This window comes from Echiichthys vipera, assembly GCF_963691815.1.
Source record: "Echiichthys vipera genome assembly, chromosome: 19".
NCBI classification, from domain to species: domain Eukaryota; kingdom Metazoa; phylum Chordata; class Actinopteri; order Perciformes; family Trachinidae; genus Echiichthys; species Echiichthys vipera.
The window spans coordinates 22780833-22807847 of NC_139844.1; the positions used below are offsets into that span (position 1 = coordinate 22780833).

Here is a 27015-nt window from a genome sequence, read left to right on the forward strand (position 1 = left end):
ATCCAGGGTTCTAGTTAATAATATTCTTATAATTAATGGTAATAATATGTGCATTAAATGAAATAGACAAAAACAAAAAAAGCTTTATTACTTGTCCATTATTACACAAAATTGAATGGATTATTTTATTTATCTCAAGCTGTTTGAATTTATTTTATGTACCTTATTTGGGCCTAATGAGCGCAAGAGGCTTTATTAAAATGGACGTAAGCTCCTTTTTTAAAATATTTGTTAGAAAAATGATAAATATTGGATGAAGAAAAAAACCAAGCCACATATTTGTGTTAGAATAAAATATAGTATAAAGACTAAAATGCACAAATTTGAACTTTTATGTCATATTAGAGATCTGAGCTAAATGAAGCGAGGTAGGGCCATTTTAATATGCAAAACCAGTTTAATATATATTTGTAGATTATTATATTTAATTCAGATCCTTCTGGTTCTCTGAGATTATACGGATAACTCTGGGGCTTAGCACAATTCATACTAATGGAATACTGCAATGTAATTGACATGTTGAATCTCAATGAGGATTCATGTTTGTTTGTTTTCTCTCACAGTTTCAGTGACACAGAAATGCATCTTTTCACTTTCTATTCTGACTAAATATTTCCCTAAAGTGAGAACACACAAAAAGCCAAGAGGATTTCATTTTTTAGACGAACGGCTCCCTTTTATTCCACTTTTGCTCTTTTACCAAGCTCAATCTCCAAGCCCTCCAGAAGCCTTTTATTTCTACATTTCTTTTTTGAAACGACGGTCGGGGGAATCTGACCTGATTTTAAATAAGGTTCAGCTGCATAAAGGAAAGAATCTGTCAGTGAGAATTTAGTCATAATGGCTCCATGGCATCCGAGCTGAAACCGCGTCTTCTCGCCTGTTGTACTTTGGACCGAAGGTTGCAGAAAAGAGAGATTACGTTATCCGACAACTTGTGCTGATAGTGAACTTTTGACCAACTCTCCGCCTGCTGAATGCTGCACGTGGGTGTACTTAATGGGTTGCAGTCAGAAACTGAGGAGCCGTTTAAAGTGTTATCAAAGTCAGCAGGGGAAAATATCCGTCCGTCAGCTGCTCAGATCCACACTGTAGTGCTTCAGAGATGAAAACCCATAATTAATGGCGGATTATTTATTTATCCTAATTTAGTTTTATTATTAGTGCGCCACTTCACGTGGAAACACCCCTCAGAAATCCTCCTGACATTATCATACAGTGTTTTACTCTGGGTTGCAGGGCCTGTGTGTGCTCTGCAGGGGGGTGATGTTTTGGGGAACCCAACACTGTAAGAGCTTTTTGCTTGGAAAGTGCTCTTTTGTCTGCATTTACTGTGAATCGTGCTCACGCCTGATCTTCTTCTTCTGTTGCTGGTCCCTCTTTGACATTGGATTTCTAAAACGTCTCTACTTTTCAAAAGGCTTTTATTAGTGGAAATTTCAGTATTTTGGTAAGACTCTATCCAGTCTGCTTCCTCTGCTTTAATATAAGATAAGATGGCAAGGCAGTTAAGACTGGTTTGTCTTAATATCTGTTGTCTTTTTATTATGTATAATGATTTAATTACAAGTAGCTTTATTGATCATCGCATAAATTGTACATTCCTGACATATTATTTGCTAATAAATCCCCATGTCTAACGTATTGCTTGAGGAAATTGTTACATTTTTCAAAAAAGGTTCATATTAACTGACCTCTTGAATCTTGGTGTGATTTTATTACTTATTAATATTTATTAATTGCATTTTATACATAATGATTGTCGATGTTTCCTCTTAGAATTCTGTTAAAAGTGTCATAACCATGAAATACAAAGAAATTTACAGTAAAAATAATATCATTGGAAAAACGAATGCATTTAATTCATATTTCTTTGACTTTTGAATTCAATGCAGACGCATCATATATTACTGAAACGTAATCAGGCAAGAAAACTCAAACCAAATATAGATGATGCAATTTAATTTGAATCATTTCTATTCCTTTGACATTATTTTTGAAGGATTCTCTTCCTGCTATAGAGCACAAGACATTTTCAGAAAATATTAGTACAGGAACGGCTCTACAGCTTTATCATGGAGTCACTTTAGGAGATAAAAAGTCATTTCATTTAATCATTTCCATACAGTGTGTGGTGTGGAAATGATCATGCTCCGCTTCAGTAAAAAAAAAAAAGAGTCATACTTTAGTGTCCTCCAAGATTAAGAAAACCCATTATGGCCGAGTTGTACATTGAATTATTGATCAGCCAACACGGTTTGTTCTGGGTAATTAAGCCGCGAGTGTCAGCGGGAATTGATTGTTGGAAGTTTAAAGGAGAACACAAAGGTCAGGGTGAACACATCGGTGTCCTTTCTGATGTGGAGTGTCATCCAGGGCCATTATATGTTTACTTGTACTGTAGAAGCACAGCAGTTATCAGAAAAGATAGAAAGAATACCAGAGGGGAAAGAGAAATCCTTGGTAAATGGATTTAAAAAAATGTAAAAAGTATCTTTACTATATTATCTATCTATATATCTATCTATATATATATATATATATATATATATATATATATGCTACTTAAGGGCGACATATGGCCTTCTCTACCATATCCTCTTCTTCTACTTTCCCTGAGAGAATCTTTAATACAATATATATATATATATATATATATATATATATACACGGTATATACAAATATTTGTGATTGTGTTACCCTATTCCTCATTTTCTTATTTTGTCAACACATTGTTTTCTTATTTATAAAAATGAATGCCGTTGAAATCGAAACATTTTGTGTCGGCAGATGCATTAAGACAAAAAATTATAAATTTGACGGCGAAATTCCAAATAATCTGTCCAGTGTGCGAAATATCTATTTATTGTTGTGAGTTAAATTCAATATTTAAGAAATCATTTTAGACATTTTTCCGCAGAGAAAATAAAAAATTCTAAGACAGCCCTTTTGCCACCCATACTGCAAACAGCAGTTCAGGCACGTCCCTCAAAAAAATACAGAAAATACGAGCTTCTGATGATGTATCTGAAAATTTAGATTTTTATGTCAACACAAAATGGTGGTCTGGTCTACAGAGGCGCATGTTACATACATGTACAACCCTAAAATGGCTCCAAGTTCAGCCACCAATGGCGCGCTGCATCGCCCTTTTACAGCAGCCTATCACAGCAGCCTATCGCAGCTCAGTGAGCGACTTACGACACCTTACGTTAGGGAGACATGGTGTGAGCTGATAGGTTACTGGAATCCTCGCTCGGGGACCCCATTGGCCAAAGCGCTCAGATGTTTGACAGTAGAGTTACTAGGCTGAACAGCAGAGCTGGCACTGGTTTCGTACCCCCCTTTCCAGCGTGTCAACCAATCATGAAGAGCCAGCATGGGGCGTTATTATTGTTGTGAAGAGCTTAGGGGCAGGAAACTACTCTAGCACATTTCATCACTCTGCACTCCGTGGTAAATTCTAGAAGTGTAGCCCCTGTGAGAATTTCTGTATGCTTCCCACGAAACAACCCGAGTTTTATCCGCCCGTTGCAGAATTTGACGGTGTTTTTCCTTTAACAGTATTGAGATGTTTGGTGTTTCAAAGCGGCCGTGGTCCCATTGAACACTGCTGAGCCTCACCACACACCATGCCAAACCCCATAATGGGGACGCCATGTGCAGTTTCATGGTCCCGGGTGGTGATGAGTTGTTCTTGGGTGCTCAGCGACCCACCCCCAAAGAAGCCATAATTAGCTTTTCCATCAGGCATTCAGGTGTGCCTGCATGGCTCCGAGGGAGGCGGCCATTGTTTGCTGACAAGCGGAGTTCTCTGTCTCCCCCCTTTCACTTTCTCTATTCTCGGGGCAAATGGATGCTATGCGGTGTGGCTGATTGGAGGTGAGAGCCATATCGGTCGCTGGAGATTCACTAATGCAAACTCAAAACTACTGTGTATTCACTATTCACAGCCCATGCCCACACAGTAATCAGATAGCTGGCCGACTGACAGGCAGCAGTGGAGTGGAGAGTGGAGAGTGGAGGAGAGATTGGTGAAAGACAAGGCAAATGCCAGCCTTTGTGGTTGCGTGTGCACGTGTGTGGCTCCACTCTAACCTTGCAGCTGTGCATCTAGCCACAGTAAAGCCGACACATTGTCAAAAACTGCATCTATTAGTGTTTTTCTCCCCATTCGGTATTCAGCATGTTTAATAACCAGGTCATCCTCTTTCTGGCCATTACTTCTTTGATGTGATAAGTCGCTCACAGAAAAGGCTTTTACCAGAGCGCGCCGCTGAATTGCACCTTATTTGTCATGTGTCTTTATACTGTATAATTTCAGCTACTGAATTAATTCAGAGCTGAGCCCCCAGTGTCAGTCAGGAGAATAGAGGGAGCTAAATGAGTGTAGATGGTGGGGTAAAGTGCCATTCCAGGTTAATTAAATCCCCGCTTTGAGTCTGGCGTGAACACAGACCTCTTTCAGGATAGTAAAGACAAACTCCTTTATTTCAGTTTGGGTGTCGCCAATACAATCACAGCTCTGATCAGTTTTCCCACATTTAATGGCTACACCGCTGTGTAAAGCACATATTCAATCCCCCATGCTCACAGACACACACACACACACACACACACACACACACACACACACACACACACACACACACACACACACACACACACACGCACGCAAATACACACACACACCTTGCTTTTTACACATTTCTGACAACAAATGACTGATGTTTGCTGATTCAAGTCAGGTGGCGTCCAGACAAGTTTCAAAAAAAGTAACTTTGACGCTGATCAAAGGGCCCACCTTTCTTACCCGAACCATTATGCATCTCAAACTGTGGCTATTGTTTATCTTCCCTCAGCATGGAATATGTGCCTTTATACAACACAGACTGCACTTTGTGTCGAATAGATGTTTACGATGCCTCACAGCATGGCGTCTCAGTGAAAGGCTCTCTTAATGCTCTGTTAATAAGACAACAGTATGGAAGCTAGCTCGCTCTGCAATCACGATGCTCCACGCTACCCTGTCTGTAGCTTCTCACTTGGATCTCCTAGTGTTCTCTTTAAGTGGAATTCCCTATAGGAGATTAACAAAGCTTTACTGTTAGTTATCTCCCCTAAAGCCGCAGACTAAGATGCTAGTGTCCCGCTGATTTTCACCCTCAGCATCCCCTCATGGTGCCTCATTAAGACTCGCAGAAACAAGCGCCCCCCCGACCCAACGTTAGAGTCAGGCCAGGCCTAACATGCTGCTACTACACCACATTATACAACTCACTGTGTGTGCTGTGGCCTTCAACGGCACATTGGTTTGCTTCGAGCATGTTCTCTCAGATAGTGTGTTTTCGTCCCTGTTTTTCTTTTCTTTCCAGCGCGGAAGAAGAGGGTGGGTGGGGGTTATTATTTCGAAGAGAGAGAGCTGGAGAGGAGCGGGTGTTGGGCTTTGGGGGATAAGCAGTTGTTTTCTCATTGAGCGACATTTGAAGGTCAACTCTCCGACGGAGTAGGGCACATGTGAGAAGCCAAAGAATTTTATTTCAGTATGAATAATGCATTCACAGTGTCTCTGTTTTCTCTTTTAGACGACTTTTAATCTCATTCAGATTCATTGAAGTTGTAGCGCTTCAGTGTAACAGTGTACGGCAGCCATGTACAGCAAAACAAGCATCGAGCCCTCGCCCTATGTTACCCACAAGCATGCTTTGGGTATTGCATATTCCTCAGTACATTATAGAACATGAGAGCTAATTATTTCCTTTCTTGCATGCACCCTTCTCTGCTACATATGTATATACACATCTCATTATGCCTTTGCGGAAATGTTTTATCAAATCTGCACATGTCACTTCTTCTCTATCATATAATGTGCATTTCTTAAGACTGTCCAGCAATATTGTGTTCTACAATCTGCACTTTTCCACACTGTGTTCTGTTTCTTGTTGTCATGCTATTGTTGCTCATGTGTTTGCGGATGAGAGCAAATTCTAAACCCAAATATGGCGCTGTCTGTTTCTTTTTCTTGTTCTACAGAGATGTTGAAGGAGTTGAACCAACAGCGCAGAGCGAAAGAGTTTACAGACCTGAAAATTATTGTTGAAGGCAAAGAGTTTGAAGTCCACCAAAATGTTCTAGCTTCCTGCAGCTTGTATTTCAAGGACCTGGTGAAAAGGTTTGCCTTCGCTTTCCCTCCCACCAGCTGTTGATCCAATCTGTTCTTTTCATAGGGCGCATTTGTGTCGCTTTTTCTTTTCTTTTTCTTTTTTCCCTTCCCCTCTCTCTCTTGCAGGTGTGTGAAGACTTTGGTTCCTAACACAGGGCCAGCAGCCATTCCTCCCTCTTCCCGCTCAAATGAATGTATCTGAAACTGGAGAGAGAAAGGTCAACCCTCGTCATTACCTTTCCTCCCCATGTAGGGCAATATAACCACATTTCCATTTTAATGAGCAGTGAAAATGTTCCATGACTGGGGATGTTTTTTAAAACTCACCAAAGGGGCCAAAACAAAAGAATCATACATATTACACTTTGGGTGGTAATTCGCCAAAGCCACGCTGTCTTCTGTGGGCAGAGGTATTTTTGTCTCCCGAGCTGCCATATTTTTCTCTTACTAATTCTCGAGTTTTTGCGGCAAAACAGCCTTTTCATATGCTAATAAATCTTGGTTAGCGTAATAAAAAAGACATTTCAGAGTCATAAACAAAGGACAAAACAAAAGCACATCTGAGGCAGCTCACTGAACCACCACTTTCACAGGTTAACAACACCCTTCGCTAATATATTCATTTGATGTGGATCTAAGTATTCCCCGTGTATTCTGCCCTTCATACTCGATATTTTTTCGTCTTCACGGGTTGTTTTGTTTTCCGTGGGTGCCTGTCTGCATACTAGTGTGTGTGTATGTGTGTCAACTGCAGACCTTTTTAGTGTCTCTAGATGTGTGCACACACCTGTGTATAACTATAAAATCTGATAGCGTAAGTATGTCTTTTTTTTTTTTATCTGCCTTGTTTTCCGGAGAGGGAATACCATAACTCCCTAATGTCCTCATCCTTACTTCAAATCCTTGCAGGTGTTTTCGGCTTGATTGAGAGTCCCCGGGACCCAAAGTTGTTTTCTCGCCTTGGTGTTGTGTGTGTGTGTGTGTGTGTGTGAGTGTGTGTGTTTGTTCTCGCTTGCATGACTAGGGATGAAGTGGCGAGTGAAGACAAATAGATAGACACACAGTCGCTAGCGGTAGCCCAAATGCCTTAGGGAAGTTTGCCACTTTGCCCCACAGCCTTGCTGCCTCCACTGCAAGCTCATCAGAGAGCTTGGACCTGCCTATCAGCTGCTGTGGCCTCCTCACTTACCACCGATACACTTGTTCCTCCTGAATGGGATTGGAGTGAGGAAGACCAGAGAGAGAACAGATGTAGAAGAGACACGTTTTTAGGGCCACTCATCTCCATGACAGCTACACTCGTACGCACCCCATGAATAAAAAAGAGACACCGAGTCTTGCTTTAACCTTGACAAAAGCAGAGAGGCTTCCTGAGAGACTGAAGTGACTTTGGAGAGAACTGAAGCCCCCATGCTGGTCAACCTGTCTATCAGATGGTCTCGTCTGTGTCTCTTATCCGGGACAAAGCCCCATGTATGCATAAAGAGGGGAGCCCTGAAAGACACCAGGGCTCCCAGAGGAGCAGGCGGAACTCCATCAAGCTCATCCTCATGCCTGCTGCTGCCTACATTGTCTGATTCCTCTTGTTTAATTTGACAGTTTAATAGAGCAAATTCACATTAATTGGTTAATTCATTGCAAAACCCACTTTGATATATCGTAATAACACTGTCATTTTCCACAAGAGTATGTCTAAAGTAGTAATCTTCTCATTTGACTTTACGCTGGAGAATATCTTATGAATTTGTTATGCTAATTGTTAATTTTGTAAGACGTCTTCGGTTCGATGTAATGAAGTCAGGATCATCAGCATTATGCTAACACGACACGTCAACAGCGACTGCTGTTGATTCCATAAGGCATGTGGCACCTTGACTTTATGGAAATGAGAGAGGACTGCAGTGGAAAGCTGACAAGAGAAGGACAGAAAGGGAGCAAAAACAAATGAATAAAAAGTGAGTATAAAGGGAGAGAGGGAGACCATTTTGTTCATAGCCGCGAGGCGTTTGCGTGTCGAAAGCTCGGTCAGAGAGGGGCAAAGAGAGCCCGTCATTGAGTTACAGCCTCCCATGTCCAGCTCAGGTCACGCTACACGTGGCTGGCTACTGTCCACATCTTTATGAGGTCAAATAAGAAAGCGTGAGGCACTTCATCTCTTTATATGCGCCACCCTCCCTCGGCCGTCTCATTCGGGACGCATTCACTGCCATTCAACCCCCCCAACCCCCGTGAGCTCTCTATGAACTGTGTATGTGTGTGTGTGAAATCAGGGAAACGTGTGTGTGCAAATGTACTCAACGTGAAGCGTGTGTGCGTGTTTTGCCACATGCATGCTTTGGTGTGTGCGTAGGCCTCAAGGACATCACTCTTGTGTGTTATCCAGGCAGGCTGCCATTACTCAGAGAGAAAGTAGAGACGTGATAGTGGAGGGTGAGGGAGTGCACATCATGCTTATTTCCCTCGCCTACTGTAGACACACACACACACACACACACACACACACACACACACTAATATCGTTCCAATTACACGTTTAGAAATTAATGGCTTAATTGGCAAAGAGACGCGATTCAGCAGCACGTAATGGGAAAGTAATTATGAAAATTTACTCCAAAAATTTAGTAGTATTTTGTTTTGGGGAGATACTCCTCAGTCTTCGCATGAGGTTTCCAGCAAAACAGCACAAATCTTTCTTCTTTTCAGCTCACCTGGAGTATTCAGGTCTCCCCTATGTGTTCAGCCAACCTGACACCTTCCCCCGTGCTACCTGAAGGATGTAATTCTGCTCCAAAATGTACGCACACGTCTGCCCTCGCCCCCACCCAAAAACCTATTACCCTACCCTTTAAAGGGCCGATGCACAGTGCAGGGAGACAGATCATCTCCGGTAATTCCATTTTACCCCTCAGGATTTTCCAATAAGTGTGCTCTGCAGGCATTTAATTTATGGCCACTGCATCTCCTGAACCACAGTAATGTAAAAAAATGAAAAAAATAAAAATCTCCAGAATCTTTGAGCAGTCCTGACACATCCTTCCATGCCATTTGTTTCTCTCAGGCGACCCATGGGTTCTCTATGCTTGTGAGTCAGTGAGTGTTGTGACTATGAGATGGGTAGAGAGCTATGCTAAAGCCCATAACAGTGTTGGCCCTGTGTGGCCACTGCAGCTGAGTGCACTGTTCAACCCCCCGCTGCTCCATTCGGCCTCATGAGAGGACAGGCCACTTTATTATTACTAAAAATATCAATCAACAACATTGTGCAGATTGCTAAAAGCGTTTCTTATAGCATCAGTTCACACTAATGACTAGCACTTACCTCTAGTAATATACTGTATCTAGCCCTGCAAACAGTTTTTTGTTAAGTTTTGAGAAAATTGTGTACGTACAATATATGATTTTACCCCTTTCCAGTAACAATGGGCCTTTTCCTATTTCCTATTGCAAGCCTAGAGTTCTCTTACTTTGTCTGAGGTTTTCTGTTCCAAGTCTGACTCCCCACACTACACAAACATGCTGGAAATTGCTACTTTTCTGCTAATGAGTAAGTGCACCTTTGTGTGATTTGATCGTTAGCGTAACCATGGCTGCTAAATTGCCATATAGGCTACCTGTTTCACTTCATTTTAGGCAAGTTTCCTTCAGAGAGATGTTTCCCTTACCTTTAAGTCCTGCTGTCAGGAATCAGATTGTCAGAGCGTTGTCAGGAAATTTGAAAAATATTAATACGGACTCCGACAGTGTGTGATGAGAAAAGTAAATTGTCAAGCCACGAGGAGGATGATATGCTGAACGGAATAATAATTTTGTACTTTGGTAATATTTAAACTCCAAATTTGATCATTTAGGCTCCGTGTTTAAATTTAAATCAAGGCCTTTTTAAAGAAAAACACGTCTCCCCCTGATTTTAATGATAGGTCTGGGCCACTTGGAAATTTCATTTGTACCCGAAAAAAATTATAATTCTGACAAAGTATGAAAAATATTAAAAATGAGTGAATGGGACAAAAACTGTTGATTATGCATCTTTAAAACACGATGATTGCCAGAATTCCCTCTCAATAGATTGTACATGGACTATTTCTTTAATGGAAAGTCATTTTACTGAAAACCAGTATCTTTCTGTGGAATTCTCTAAATCCCATTGACTTCCATTGCACTCGGGTGCATTTCGGAGATGGATTTCACAAGCCGAGGCGAATATTTCTGCAAAGATTCCACTAATGGCGCGTGAGAAAATGTTAGGTCAGCGAACCCTTTAATTGTGAAGCTGCAAGCCTTGCAATGAGATCCCAAAGCAGCGCATATTGTAAATTAAATGTTAATTTGTAACGTAGTTGCACTTGCAGATGGCCCCTTTTCCATTTTCTGTCACTACTCCTAAAAATAAACATCTATTATTACGAGTTGGATCAAGACTTCTGTCACTTCCATGTCCATATGCTGCTTTGTCTCTCATGCTGATGGCCCTACGTTCAGGGTCAAGGCCCTACATGAAGGGTCATCAGTCTGGAGGGGCCTTGGATGGAAGTTTGGGCTTTCAAGCTCTCCACCTGTCACCCTTTCCTTTTAGTCCTTCGGGGCATCTGACACAGACTGGACTTGTTCCATCCAGATAGCTTTGTTGCTTCCCATATCATACTCTAGCTGCTGTTATGGGGCGGAATAGCGTGGCCTGAATCCCAACAATGATGAGGCTAACACATTAATCTTGTTTATTTTTATCATTTATTCCATGTTTGTGACAGAACATGTAAATGTGAGCCATTTTTAGCCCAGACAGCTCAGGCTTTGCATTTGAATAAGCTTCTATCTTAACACATCTTGGTAGTGTATATACTTCAACAGAATAGATGATCTTGTAAGAACGAGCTAAATGTATTCCCAGTAAAATGTTTTTTTTTAAGGTTGAAGGATGTATTAGGAAGTGTGTGGGTGTGTGTGTGCGTGTGTGTTTGCATGTGTGCAGCTTCCCTCCTCCCTCTCCGCCTCTGCTCACCACCGTTTTGACAGTCTCTGCTGATTTTAAGACTTCCTCTTGAATAAGTGGTGCATTTTTCACAAACAAATTTCTTTGGCTGAGTGTGCCCATCTTTTTTTCCCTCTTCGCCCTACTGTATCTCTCCTCCTTTGTCTCTCCTGTCCTCCCTGCCTCCCTCTTTCACTATTTAAATTCAAGTCTGCAATCAGTCGCGGCATAAATACCCACCCTCTTTTAGAAGCTCCGAAAAAGTCATTTCCATAACATAAGTGCTCAGACAAAACAAACTGCCACTCGAGCTGGTTCCTATTGCACTAATTGAGCAGGTTGATGAGCATGCTCTTCTTTTATTTTTAGATTCTTTTTTCCCCTCCTCTTTTCTTCCCCACCTCCCTACATCACTTTAACCCTGAACGACACTCCCCTTCCCTTGTTTCTGTCTTACTACCTGCCCCGCACTGCAGGGCTTTGTGCGGACAAAAGAGGGCAATAACACTATGTGGCTTTTTGCTTTGCAGGAGGAAAAAGAGTAACTACCTTGGTTTTCCAGCCAATGTCCATCCAGAGACAAATGCCATTGTCTTTTTATTTTATTTTTGGATGTCCTTCTCCCCCTCTCACCTCCTGAGTACGCTTTAAATGACGACTAATGTCTCAGTTCATACACTACAGGCTACTGATGATAATTGCAGCGGGCTCTGTTTAGGTGTGATGGTGGATATTTTGGGGGTGGGCAGGGATATCTCTTATTTAAAAGACCAAGGCACAGTCATGGAACAACCCAACCCCTCCCTCAGAAGGATGGCTGCTGGCTCCCTGTGGAAGAACCGTCTCGCCCTGCCTCCCTTCCTTTTTGCTTCCTCCTCATCCACCGTCCAAACCACAACCTCTCCTCACCTCACTCTAACCATTAAGTCCACCTGTCTCATCTTGTTTGTTCTGCTGTCTGTGTCTCACTAAATGCTGACTGTCATGATCCTAGACCAACAAACTGGCTCCAACAGAAAAGGAAAAATGCAAACACACACACACAGAGAAACAGACAGAGCTTTATCATTGTACTACCATGAGTGACAGAAGCAAACAGCCTCCATCCATCTTAATGTAGGTTACTTTTCATATTGTTGATGCCCGTAGCCGCAGGAAGAGAGACATAGTAGAGGGGGGAAGTGTTCTGCAAGGCTATGATTCCATTTATTTTGCCCTTGAGTGAATTATTGTTTCACATGGGACATTAAACATGGCTGGCGAGGTGTTATTTAACGCTCTCATACCTCTTTGTGGGGGATCCTGCATGTGAACTAATCTCTGCCATTTGATCCCGGTGAAGTCACAACGTGGTCCAGTTCTCCAATCCTCACACATCTCAGGCTCTGCATTATGCAGGGATATCATATTCTATTTAATTTGCTCATCCAAGCACTCCCTGGCACTTCTTACACCATGCCAGTAGGAGTGGATACTCTGCTTTTGATATCCAGCACGCACACGGCAGCGGCGTAGGCTCATGAAACAGCGAGAGCTCTCTCCAACATGACATGCTTTAACCAGTATACCTTACATCCCGTCTTGTGTCCGTGTGTGAACCGTGTTGTCACTTTCTTTCTCTCTGTTTTCCGTGTGATGGCTCATATGTACCCCGCCATGTATGCATGTCCACCTCTAAAACTATGCATACATGAAAACACATGTGATTAGCATGCCTGTTGAAATAAAGCAATAACTTTTGTTTGCCTAATCCTTGTTCAGAGAGGACATTTTATTTCAGATGCAGCAATATAGTTGCAAATCTGCTAGCCCCATAGAAAAGTAGAAACCATCCAAAGTTCTGTTTCTGTCCCTTTTTCCACCTTACGTTATCTTATCGTGTAATGATTCTCTTATTTTCTCCCACTCTGGTACTTGCCCAGGTGTGTTATGGGTGTTGTGTGTAGCATACACGTATCTGTGCCCCTTTCCTCTTTTTTTTTTTTCCTTCACATTTCCTATCAGAACATCCCTAACTCGCCTTTCTCTGCCGTGATTGGTTGATCAGGTCATCGGGGGAGACGAGGAGCGGGGAGACGCTGGAGCTAAACATGAGCAACATCAGCGCCGACGTGCTGGAGCTGCTGCTTGAGTTCGTCTACACAGGATCTCTGGTCATCGATTCTGCCAATGCCAAGACGCTGCTGGAGGCTGCCAACAAGTTCCAGTTCAACACCTTCTGTAAAGTCTGCGTCTCCTTCTTAGGTAGGAACCGCTCAGAAAACAGGTGGGGGGTTATGTTGCCTGCGTGTATGCTTATATCAGCAGGTGTGCATGCTTATTACATAAGATATTCCGATGTGACCTTTCCGACCACATGAAGTATCTGCAGCCTTGTGTATTTTCATCTGTTGTCATGCTTTATCACTATGCACAGCCTTACAGACTGAATATCCTCCCTGACTCTGGCACATCACGCTCCTTTTTGTCACGTTTCCAATGCGAGCAGCCGTGTCAGAATTCTGCCTACTAACACTCTCAGTTGGGCACGGTGCCTCTGATCTCTTCCCAGTGGCCAAGACCAAGCACAGGGGCAGATTTATAAAAAGGTCAGGGAACAATTGTCACTTAAATGTCAAATCCTCTGGCCAGAACCACGAGGGAATCGGAAAAATAGCAAAAACAGATTGATACTTAGACAAGGTATGGAAAGTGGAGCAAAGGAGGGGAGGGGCTCTCGGGAGCCCAAGGGGTCACATGAAAACGAAAATGGCATGTTCCAGATTTTTAGTGGGTAACTACCCAAAGAGCTGCAAATGTCAGGCTTTGCATTCCATTTAATAAATTGTTTTGGGTATCGGTATCACAAAGGAAGTGCATGTTAGCGAAAAGGTCAGCATCAGGAAAGCAGTGAAAAGAAAGTCACAGAGAACCAGCAGCCCTCAATATCGATTTGTTTTTCTCGATTTGAGGGAAAAGGGGGAAAACGCAAGAGCCATTTGTAGATTGCCGGTGAGACAATGTCAATCCATTCTTCCTCGACAAGATTCATGACTTTTCAGCACATTAGGAAGGAAATTCAGGTGCAAGCGTGTGTCCTTGAGCAAAGGGAAATTGATACCATGTCAGATATTATTGAACAAAAACACTGAGAAAACACCAAGAAATAGCAACTCCTCGACCTACTTTTACCACTCTGACTTTTACTTACAGAACTTAAGTAAATAGAAACTAAGCCCCTTATTGTTTGTCTGCCACCCTGCCCAAAATCATGAGTGTTTTAATACATTTTTGTTTTAAACCATTTTGAGCCATTATTCAAGGGATTGTCTGGATTTTTTTGAAGCAGGGTTATATGAGGTACTTTAATAAAGTCAGTGTATTATCTTTAGTAGATGGTGATCTACACGCTCCAATTTGGAGAACAGGCATAGAAGATAAGCAATGTACTACTGTGGTTGGGGGGGGCAGCTTAACATATTTTAGTCACGTAAAAAAGGCACACCTAAAAACAGCCCTTTTTAAGTTTACGTGGAGGAAACTGAAGCTGCTATATTGCTCTCATTAAAGCCACCAGACAAACAGTAATTTTACAACCCCGAACACAGGAATCGCTGTCACTGCCTTGTTATTTTGTTTGTTTTGGTTCCTAACTGTTCAAAAACACAAGCTAACTATCCAATTGAGGTAATGGTACACCAGCAACTCCCATGTTCTGCAAGGTAAAATTACTGTTTTTGTCAAAGGAGTCTGGTGGCTTTGACAAGGGCATAGGATGGCTTCAGTTCCCCTCCTGTGTAAATGTAAACTTCTGACAGCACACTTAAACAGATATTGATTGTTTTAAGGAAGCCCTTTTTTAAGGGGGCTAAAATATGTTTAGCTGCTGCCTCCATCCACAGCGGTACCGGTGTGTTCTCTTGCCTGATTCTACAAACTAAGGATGTGCCGACCGCCATCGACTGTAGCTAACACACTGACTATGGATAAGTACCTCGTACAACCTCGATTCAAAAAATCCAAAGTACCCCTTTGGTACATCGGCTATAATGGAATGAGATTTTTCAGATAATTTCTCATTTTCTCAACTAAAACTAATTAAACAACCTGGCTGTGTTGCCTTAAACATTGTGATGAAAAAACTATGCGACGTAAATGTTCTGAGAGTGATCGCCTGAATGCCTCGTGAAATAACGTTCCCATTGCTTAAATGCCATAACAGAGGAACATTTTAAGCAGCCTAACCCACACTTTGATGCAACGTGAAGCCCACCTTTATTTGGTCTGGGGTTTGGCTTTTGTTTACTTGTGATTTAGCAGATGTTAGGTGACCTTTATTGGCTGATATTTGTTTAGGAAAGACTCTCGGTCTGATAAAAAGCCTGGCATTGTTTCCCTTTGATGGGGTACTGTTTAATCAGGCCTCTTTCAGTGGCCGCTGACCCAGTTCATGCACACACGTGCCCCCCCCGTGTGTGTTCACTACACTGCCAACATGTTTCCCCCTCTGTGATAAATGGCAATGTGTGTTAAAAAACTAAAATTACTGACAGACCACCTTGAATGCTGCACCCTGACAAGAGATCACAGACTGTAGCTTAAGCCTTCTCCCCGCTGGCCTTGCTATCAGGGTAGTTTCATACATTCTCGGCTGTGTGTGTGTGTGTGTGTGTATATATATATGTGTGTGTGTAATAGACCAAGAGATCTGACAGGACTTCTTAAAAGTGGTCCAGCTAATCCCAAATCTCGCTCCCCGCCATCTACCACCTGCTGCCTGGTTGTGAGCGATCGATCCTCTCGTTGTTTGTCCCCGGAGCTGTTTTGAGTTATTATACTTGTTTTCCCTTAGTCTGGGGCAGATATACACACTGATAGACTAGGAGTCTGCTTTCTATGTTTGTGGTCTTTTTATGGATGTCTGAGTGATGTTTGTACTCTATTTTAATCAACCTGCCTGTCTTTGCTTCTTTCTTGTTTTCGTTTGCGTCTGTCTGCGCCGACATCTCTCCGACCTTCTTTTACCTCCAGAGAAACAGTTGACTGCAGCAAACTGCCTGGGAGTGCTGGCCATGGCTGAAGCCATGACTTGCACGGAGCTGCACAACATGGCCAAAGCTTTCGCACTGCAAAACTTCCCTGAGGTGGGTAGAGATTTTACACCTTTCCAAACTGTCCATTCATTCATTTTGATGTTGCACGACAGATCAGAGAGAATAACGGCAAATAAAAGTATACAATATAGTTTAATTTCAATCATGCCCATAATTAAGTTCATACCCATACCTGTGTCTTAAAAAGCCCAAGTGCAGTAACTACAAAATCACTAATACCATGAGTTCTGCACAGTTTTGGGCCTGAAAGTATGGATTGATTTGGATAAAACGTATACCAGGGCAAACCAGTAAACCATAATCTGTCCTAGATGTGCACTTTGGCTTTGGAGAGCAGCAAAGAGATCAATGAATTGATAAATTACTTAACTTTACTTCAGTTTTACCACAATGAGTCTTCAAATGATTTCCACCTCCAGAGTAATACCGTAGGAGCTGTAAGCTAACCGAATGAAAAAAAGTTTGAAACTCGTTTTTTGAAAAAAGCACAAGAGAAATTCGATCTGTTTTCTAATTACACAGAACCACATCGGGTCGAACATTCCTTTTGCTGCGCTCCAGGGTTTGGAAATATCTTGCTTTTCTGACCTTGCCTTCCGCTCTGATGCCACGACATGTTTTTTTTCATCAGTCATCACAGACGGAAATACAGAAAAACATCCTTTTAGTTAACCTTCAACTGCGATGCTGCATACAGCTAGTCCTCAAAAAAACATTTATTAAGCTATTAAGCTTGAAAAGATGGACATTAAAGTGCACTCATGTGACTCTTAATTCAATTGGTGTTCCCTGTAATTCCCCTTTTAAAAATAAAATAGAAATGAAAGCACTTTGAGCTGCATGTTGTGTATGAAAGGAGCTATACAAATAAACTTTATTATTATTATTATTATTATTATTATTATTAACTCTTCAGGTGGCAGGACAGGAAGAGATTTTGAGTGTATCCAAGGACGATCTGGTGGCATACCTGTCCAACGATAGTCTCAACACCAAGGCTGAGGAGCTGGTCTACGAGACGGTCATCAAATGGATCAAACAGGACCCTAACTCCAGAGTACAGGTAAGAGAAAAAACCAAAAGAGAACTGATGAGTGTGTTTGTGACGTGTGTGTCTGCTCTGACACTACAGTGTTCTTGATGAGCACAGATACGGTATGTCCGCAGAGACGCATTAGTGTGGTTGTTCTTTAGACTGTCCCTGTCTGCTGGTTTTTCATGCAGTGTACCTCTCGCAGCAAAGTGACTCCTCGCTTTCTCACGGCAGTGCTCATCAACTTCGTGCTTCAGATGCAGCCTAACACAGCAGTTGTTCATAATCCCAGGAGTGCTTTGCCGTCAGAATGTGCACTATTCTTAGTTGCACACCATTTGTATGTGAGATATTGCACCGCATGGAAAAAAAACACTACAAAAACACAGACAGCCGCAGTCCTCATTTCTGTATGCCTAACAGGTGCGTGATTTATTCCTGGAGGCTTTTAATCATAATCGAAGGTTGTCCCCTTGAGAGGTATCGACAGAGGTACGGCAGGTCACGATTTAACAAACGTACAATCGATAGGCCATCAAGGTCAGCGTCAGCCGGCATTCATGAAAAGGTAAACGGACTTCACCGCAGACACATACTGTATCCACGCAGCAGGCCAAAACCGCGGGCCATGAGTCTTTGATGGATTCAGTTGAAAACCCATGAATTTAAAGCTGATGATTTTTAAGTATTTTAGAGCTGTTTAAAAATGGAGGTGATATTATTATCGGTTAAATTACGCCGGTCCATCACTGGAGGAGTCATGTCTTCGGGGTAATGTCTTCTCATCAAGCAGCACGAGGGGGGAACTGCCTTTTATCAGCTGGATCAGATTGGGCGGGGGCTTCAGCAATCAATGGTACTTTATTGGCCACTTTCATGAGGCTCATACATCAATATTTGATTTTTATTTTTTTACCTTTTTTGATGAAACATTCAGCATTTATACTTTGATATGTGGCTCTCCGAGGTTATGGTGAAATCCATCAGGCCTACTGAGTGTTTTGTAGTCGAGATTTTTAGATTATAGTGTGCAGCACTGAGCATAAGGACCAGCCATTGAATGTGGATGGTGATGCCTGTAGTTGTTTGTGTAGGTAATAAGATTGATATAGAAAATAAATGTTATGAAAGGAATTTTATGATATGGCAACTGATAAATCCACTGAAATTGGAATTTATGAGGTGGCTGATGGGAAATTTGACTCGGTGTTCCTTCAAAATTCACAAGGAGCCACAGCGAGGCTGACGCACAGTTTTTAGGAGAACACACGACCCCTGTCATCTGCATCGCAGACCCTCCAGCCGGCTCAGTCCAGCCGACTCCTGCAATCTCACACTCTAATGGAGAGGTGCAGAGGTGAGTTACTCAGATGAAGTAGAAGAAAAAAAGAAATGTAACATTTTCCCGGTTGTCTGAACAACCCAGCGCACTGGTTCCTGAGACGAGACACCCGGGTCAACCCCTCTCCGAAGAGAGAGAGGGAGCGAACGAGGAAAAAGAAAGAAGGGTGGGATGAGAATTGGAGTGAGAGAAAGAAGCAGAGCGAGACAGAAAGACAGAAACGGGCGAGGAGTGACTTAGAAAAGAGAAAGAGATGGTGAGGAATGGAAAGAAAGCCCCTAATCTGATATCCAACAGTTTGTGCCTCTGCAGTGCACAGGCAGGGGAGATGTGATTGAGCTCTCGGTCAAGCTCAAATCTCCTGCCCATGTGTGACCGAAAAAACAACTAGCTGTCTGCAGCCTGCGGAGAGGACAGGGGAGGAGGAGGAGAGCAGAGAGCCAGGAGGCTGCTTCCATCATGCCATAGGAGAAGGTTATGTGGCCCTGAGGGCTGAGTTTACATGCATGGTCCAGCAACAGCTCATCATTCCCAGAGTCCCTCGTCTTCTGTCCCTGCTGCCCGTTTGGAGGCAGCGAGCAGCGGAAATCACCCCCCCAGAACCTATGACATTTTTTAATGACATGTCAGGGCAGAATGTCACAGCAATGCTGAAAAAACTCAAGGGAAGGGGGAATAGTTAAAGCCCTGAGCTAAGTTTGTGTGTGTTTGCATTCGTCTGAGCGCGCGCATATGTGTGTCTTTGTACGTCTGTGTGTCTGTGCATGCGCTGTTGGTTGTAAGCTGCAGGCTATAGAGTGGAAAAGTGGCATATTGAAGGCGCTGGGTAAATAATATGCAATTTTCTCCCTCCGCTATGCTGTCACTAACATCCGATGGCACCAGGAAACGGGGCCCGGCCATCGCTTAGAGACGGAGAGCGCTTGACTGTTAATAATGGTTTGCTATGAGACACAAAAAACACTGAATGAAAGAAGAGAGCGGTGTCAGTATTCTTTGATTGAGTATTGCAGGTGGGTCGCCATGCTATTGTCTGTATATGTCTGTATGTTTTAGTGAGGAAAAGACTTCAAAAGAAATTGAACCGCCAATGAATGCAGTGCGGAAATGCGTCTTTGATAGACAAAATGTCGATTGTGATAATTAATTAAATTATAATTAATAATTAATTAAAAATATACTCATCTGCTTTGTTACTGAGATTTGGATGTGAGGGTTGAATCTGTCTGTTAGAGCTACTGCTAGGGAACGATGAGCCTAGCACAAGGACTGGATCCTGTGCATGTCTCCAGTCGTCCTGATAGGCTAATCTAACTATCACTTAGCTGTGCCTTTGTATTTAACGGATACATACGGGGGTGGTATTGATTTGACCTTCAACTCTCAGCAAGACAGTGAATAACTGCATTTTCCAAAATGTCAAACTATTCTCTAACATCAATGATGGAGCAAACATACCGGCCTCTAGCTGTTTCCACCCTTTTGTATGCGTTTTTCTTTGTTTTGTTGTGTAAATTGAATTTGGGTTTTGACCTGTTATTAAGACAAAACGAGTTGTTTTTAAGGTCACATACTGATTAAAAAAATCCATGTACAGTATCATTTGATTTTAAAGCAGGTTGAGGTGTATGTATGTGGGAAACTACTGTGAAAAGTATCCAAACGTTCCATCCACATAGAAATGCACACCAACTGTGTTCAGAAACTTTTCCTTTAAACGAGCTGTCAGGACTTCTGTACGGTTACGATGTCACAACTATACTGTATATAGGTAGAAAGTGCTGCTACAGTGCCATTACAGTCCCTCCCCGATGCAGTGATGGAGCAGCGATGTCGAGAGGGCGAATGCAGAAGACCCGGACACGTTAACCAATCAGAGCAGACTGGGCTTTTTCAGGAAGTGGGGCTTAAATCGACAGGCGTTAAAACGGAGGTATTCAGAAAGGGTGAATACAGGTATATTCAGACAGTGCAAGAAAAATGATCTGTTATTTAAACATTAAAACATGTAAACATGTTCTAAAAGAAACCCCAAATACAAAACATGTGATCCGGAAAATGAGTTTAATATTAGACCTTTGAAAACATTATCAGTTGCAGCTCTAGACCAAATGATTATGCACACCTTGATACCTCTAACCAGACACTCATCCTTTAATGATCATGAGACCGTACATCTAAAAAGCTAAATCCACCTCCCCATTTAGTCTGCATGACACATGGTTCCATAACAAGGTGCCCTGCATTGTGTTTTCTCTGTGAAGGTGCTGACAGGAAGGACCCTGTCCTTTCCTTTCACCCGGCAGTCTTTTGTGGGACGACCACAGACACATGGCTCCAATTATAACAGGCCAGTCTCTGCCAAACCCATGAATGGGACCTCCATTACGCCTCACTTGAACATATTTCATAAAGGATCCTATCTTGCCAGGTGACTCAATTTGACAAAAGAGGCTGATTTATTGGCTCTTTGGAAAGTAGCCAACTAATGTACCAGCTAAAAAGGACAGTTAATGGTGTGTTTTTGTGATAAAAGAAGGCCAGCCAGGCCATTAGCATAGACCTGCTGTCCAGTTATCAGAAATAACAATGGGCTGCCCTGACATTTGCAGTTCCCTGGCCAAATGAATACAGTTAAAGGCATTACTTCATTCCCTTATAAGTTATTATTTATTATTAGGAAGATTTTATACAATTGACTCTGGTAATGTGGTGAGGTGATTTCTTTTTCCTCCAGCACTCATTAGGAACAAAAAAAAATCTGAGAACAAATGATGCTATCATTATGTAGCTGGAGCAGAAAATTATCAGAGGACAAAGATGCTTTGAGGCTGTGTGGGGATATAAATGTTTCCCTTATGATTAATTTACCTTCAAAACTACAAATGACCCTTTCACCGCATGCCTCACGTCTAATTTTGTGATTCTCTTTTTAAAGCTTGCACCCTTTAAGAAAAGGTTAATTGTGTTGTATTTCGAGATGAGGAGCTTCGTGTCACAACAATCATCCTTGAAGTAGAGGGAACTGGAGCTGTGGCAGAGCGAGCTGAAATGTACGCGTGGGCCGTCGCCAACGTGACCTGTGACAAATACTCACTTTTGAGGAGAAGACGCTTGTCGATGGAGATTGATGCAACGTGCAGCCTTTTTCCTCTGGCTCTGCATCTCGCTTTCTCTCCGACCCACATATCCCAGTCCTGTGCTCCCACATTCACACAAGACTGGAAATCACTCGTATATCGGCCCTAGTGCAACTTACGTATTAGACAGTGGACGGGATCTGATGCAAGCCACTGAACTCCGGACCTCCATCCTCATCTGTGTCCTTTTGTCGTCCCAGAGCGCGCTCAGTCCTGATGTGTGCAGCCAGTTGAACCGCAGTCACTCAACCGCGGCGGCTGCATATCCGCGGCAAGTTGAGAGTGTCTCATTTCCACAGGGCTGCCTTAAAAACACACAAGGCTTGCATGAGCGATGCGACGCATGGCGAACAAACAAATCACGGTATCAGTTGGATGGAAGCAATCTTCTGTTTGCCGAAGATTCATGAGAAGTAATAAAAAAGCAGCACGCTTTATCATGAAGGGGAAATACAGAAGTTACTAGCTACCACTCCATGTCAACGATAATTCAGTCGGGTGAGAAAAAGACGGAAAGTTTTATGTTAAGACACAGCGAGCATTCGTTCATACAAATATGTTTCGTATTAAATAAGCGAGAGAAAGGTTCTTTTTTTTTCTGAATGAAGTCATGCTGAAAGAAAGCCTCAGAGGAGAACACATGGCACCTGTCAGTAGTCGCTCAGGGCAGCCATCAGCGTCTGTCGTCCACTACATCTCTCTCCATCCCCCCCATCCATCCTTCTGGCTGGTATGCACGCATCATGCAGCCACAAAAATAACACACACACACTCAGACACGCTGAGCAAAAGCAACACTTGGACCCAAATGAAGTGCCCTTTGCAAAAGCATATTTTACTTATCCATTATGTTTTACTAGAAGAAAAAGCACACGCGCGTGTTTCCACACACAAACCTACAAAAGGACACTGAAGCCGTGGTCATTTCAGCTGAGTTGGTTCGTTAGCGCCGTGAGGCTAAACATATAGGCACACGCTCTATTGAACACACACTTGTCAATGAGTGTGTGCGGGGTTTTTTTTTGTTGCTTTTTTTTCATACCTAGCTGCGTTTTAAGCATCAGGTCGTCCATTTTTCACACTAAAGCAGACGCATAGTCCTATCTGCTCAGAGGAAAGCAAATAGATATGACCGTTCATGTGTCATTTATTTGACGCCACCGTGGCACTGAATCATTTCACGTACACACACACACGCGCATGCAGTGAGAGGCGTTAGTCCAGTAGTGGAATGGGAAATGCTCAGTGGACATTTGTCATCTGTGTAAGCGGATGGCGGCTTCCCGGCTGCTTCTCAGCTGCCTCTGACAGATCTGAGAGGCTCCCTGTTAGACACATTATCCCTGCCTTTCACTAGACTCAACCCATCCACCACCTCTGTTCACCTTAGCGTGTGTGTGTGTGTGTGTGTGTGCGTGTGTGTCGAAGAAGAAAAGACTGAGTTTTTGCAGGTGGTGGACTGTGCAGCACCATTTCCTGCGAGATAAAGAGCATTGGAGAGGTGAAGTCTTAAAGTGTTATTTGGGCTGCATATTAGAATACAAGCGGATAAGCAAATGGACTCCTCATAAATTATCCTCGTCTAAGGAAAACAGATGGGGGAGGGGGTCTGTGGGTGGATACGCTAAAAGTAGCATCTCCATATGTCCAGATACATTTAATGTGTCCCATGTGTGGAATAAACACCAAACTCCTCATTTAAAGAAAAGTTCATGCCATGCTTTCTTTAAAGGCACTCTATGCTGGGGGTCTTTCAGTTGACACGGAGGCTCTAATAATTGACCTCCACTAGATGCGATCTTGTTGTGTTTAAAAGCACAGAAGGTTTGCTCGGATGTGTAGGCGAGGGGATGAAAATTACAGGTCATAGCATTTGTCTGGAGGGACAGAGCTCACATTCACTCCTGCGCATGAGAGAGCGATTGCTCGAGAGGTTGTGGAAGAGAAATGGAGTCGGATGCACGCTCTCATCTGCCGAGTGCAAGCACGTCACTCATTGGTCTTGGTTGGGTTTTTCTGAGTTTGAGTTCTGAGGTTCATATATCACACATGCACACACACATATAGACAAATCGAACCCGGTTAACCAAATGAATAGAGATGTCACAATACCAAAAATTCAGTTGTCTGACAATATCAGTGAATGACAGAAGAAAAAAAAGGTTAACTCTCGATGTTGAACTTTTCGATGTTGTTAATATATGATGTTCGATGTTCATTTATATATGAATCAAAAATCACTTTGAATCAGCAGCTGTACCATAGCTGTCCTGAACGCCTCCTAGTTTAGTTTTTCATTACAACGTTAAACATAACGTTTCCTATCTGATCCAACTTTATGTTGAGTGTTTGAGTAAATGCGTCAGTCGTTTTGAAAGTAACTTGTTATGGTAAACGCTAAAATTAAAGTATTTCCTCTCTTGGTCTGAATACCACAGTAGCATCGTTTGCACAGTGGCTCCTGGTAATTGATGATAACATGGCGGTCATCTGCTTCACACGCAAAGTACTTCCGTACACGACACACGGTGCCTTTTTTATGAACGAGTCGGGGCAAAGCGATCGCTGTAGCTCACTTCCACACGGGGTTTGTTATGCCACATGAGTTCCGCTTCTTTGTGATCTCTTACTTCTGAATGAAAGTATGACTGGAACACTCGCTATACTGCCCCCATTAGTTCAGGAAAAGTCACAGCACCAAAACTAGGCATCATCTGGGGTAGATGGTGGCTGAGTGGTTAAAGCAGTCGCCCTTGTAAAGAGGCTGAAGGTCCTCGAGGCAGCGCCGCAGGTTCGACCCCGACCTGCGGCCCTTTTCTGCATGTCTCCCCCTTTCTCTCTCACCCCATTTCCTGTCTGTCCTATCTAATAAAAAGGGCTGAAAACTGCCAAACAAATATTCTTTAAATTAAAAAATAGCATCTGTGTGTTTTTTTATTTTAGAATCAAAAGGTGTCGCAACTAACCGTTTTTCGTGACATCCCTTCAAAGCAAGGTTTTAATCTGTTAAATATCAAATCTTTTGCTCGTTGGATTAGCTTGTGAGAGTTCCAGCCTTTTTAAAACAAATCTTGACGTATCCAGGTAAACATGCAGACGGCTCTGCATCACCCTTGTCCTGGCCCAGTTAGAAATTTAATCTCCCACACAGAAGACTTTAAGCGCACATTAACAATATTATCGTAATCCCACGAGGATATCTGCCACAAAAGGAGGAGATTTCATCCACAAACATAATTGCTGAATGTTGGCAGTTTTGATTGAAAAGGGAAGGTTCAGTCAGATGGAGGAATGAAACGGCTTACCTCTAATATATATATATATATTTTTTTTTTTAACATAATATCTCAACAAAGGGATTGGAGTACAGGATTATTGTGATGCAGCTGTGTTGTCATGAAAGATATGCCTCTTTAGATGAAACCAAAATCATGAATTACTTTTTCAATCCCCTCCCGGGGGGCAAAAGTCTACATATAAATCCATAAACTGATCGTAACGTAGAGGCACAGGTACAGAGTGGCATTTAAAAGCTCTGCAAAGCAAATACAGAATTAATCCTCTACCAAATGATTCAAATGTGTTTACTAAGTGTGAAGTGATTCAAAAGAAGACAACATAGTAATTGACAACAGGAGTCACTGAGTCACATAGCATAGCCCACATGAACTATATTTTAATTAGATTTGCATTAAAGCACACGCTTAGATAAGGTACTGTACCGTCACTGATCAAGCTGGCGTATAGGTTGCATAGTGTTTGTTGGACCGGCAGATTTGAGTCTGCATTTGGGAAAACTAAAACTTCCAGAAAATAAAAAGTAGTCAATATAAATACTCACCTTAAATAAAGTCACACATTTTGGTGAGCATGCAATGCTACAGTTCTTATATTGTAAAAAAGTGACATTTCCATGTCTTTATTGATTATAAAGCAGCTCAATGTGCTATACAAGTACTGTGAAAGTAACAAAACACTAAACCCACAGAGAAATACACACAGCTTCTTTTCATAAACTGTGATTTTTAAAGGTCCTGTGTGTAATGTTTAACATGTGTTCATTATTTGTTATTGCTAATGGGTGAAGGGGTTGTTACCAAGCCCCCACCACAGCGACTTCCTGGATGATCCAGTACGGAAGTGCCAAAAACTGCAGTTTGCAGAGTGTCCACTAGGAGCAGGGTTCATAATAGAGCAGTTTCTCATTGCCCCCCATGTTAAACAGGCCGTTTTCAAAGCATCATTAAACCTGTTTAAGGCCTGGTACAAAAAACATTCCAGTCTGTATGTTTAGGTCATATCTCCATGACAACAAAGAGGGGGTGAATATTTTTGTACCAGGCTAGGTTTTATTTTATCAACGCCCTTTTTTGTTAAGAGAAAATGAGGCGGAGTCTAAGTCTGACAAGAGAATGGACCCCGACGGAGATGCTACGTCCATTATTTTATATAGTCTATGGTTGTTACGTAACAATAAAAATTCAGACCTCACTGACTTTCTTGGTTACCCATAACAGCCTGTGGAGTGACTTCTATGTAATTTTTTGGGGGATTTGATGTTTGACGCACTCCTTTTGCCTCTCTTCAACTCGCCAACAGTGAGAGCCATGGAGTCGGCTAACGTCAACAAACAAACCAGCAGAGTAATAACAAGGGTTTTCTGAAAGTTACACAGAGAACCTTTAAACGAGCCGCCAGGACTTCTGCGCGGGTGTGATGTCACAACTATACTTTATATAGGTAGAGAGTGCTGCAGAAACACTGACCAATCAGAGCAGACTGTGTTTTTTTAGGAGGAAGTCTTAAAGAGACAGGCGCTAAAACAGTATAGTATGAGAAAAATCATGTGTTTTTTTAACATTAAAGCATTTTTCTATGTTCTAGTAGAAACCCAAAACACCGGTATAGGTATAGGTTGGACATAAAAATTAGCATTATATGGGAACTTAAAAAACACTTGATTTAAGAAGATAAACAAGAACCTTAAGTAAACCGTATCTGCAATAATTTCTGATTGAGTAGTTAGTTTGGCATGAAGCAGGGCTTCTTCTTCTTTTTTTTTTTGTGGGGTCTGACACTTTGAATTTGAATTTTAGCAGCAGGTATGAAACTCCCTCATTTCCATACCGATATATGGATGTGTGGGAGGAAGAGCGAGAAGCATCGCGGAGGTAGAGTCAGTGAAAAAGAAGTGGAAGAGATAGGGAGTGAGTTAGAATTGGAGATGCAGAGTTAATACTTTTTCCCTCCCAGAAATAAAGGATTAAAGTAGAG

General features: G+C 42.3%; 1 protein-coding gene across 4 annotated transcripts in view; it reads left to right on the plus strand.

Annotated features, from left to right (window-relative positions):
- The window catches only part of klhl29 (kelch like family member 29), a 230841-nt gene that overhangs the window by 141663 nt on the left and 62163 nt on the right, over positions 1-27015 (plus strand). For all 4 annotated transcript variants that reach the window (XM_083934650.1, XM_083934649.1, XM_083934652.1 and 1 more), the window contains exons 6-9: positions 6035-6173; positions 13181-13377; positions 16144-16256; positions 17143-17289. In XM_083934650.1, coding sequence (XP_083790776.1) covers positions 6035-6173; positions 13181-13377; positions 16144-16256; positions 17143-17289 — 596 coding nt within the window. The remainder of the gene's footprint in view (positions 1-6034; positions 6174-13180; positions 13378-16143; positions 16257-17142; positions 17290-27015) is intronic.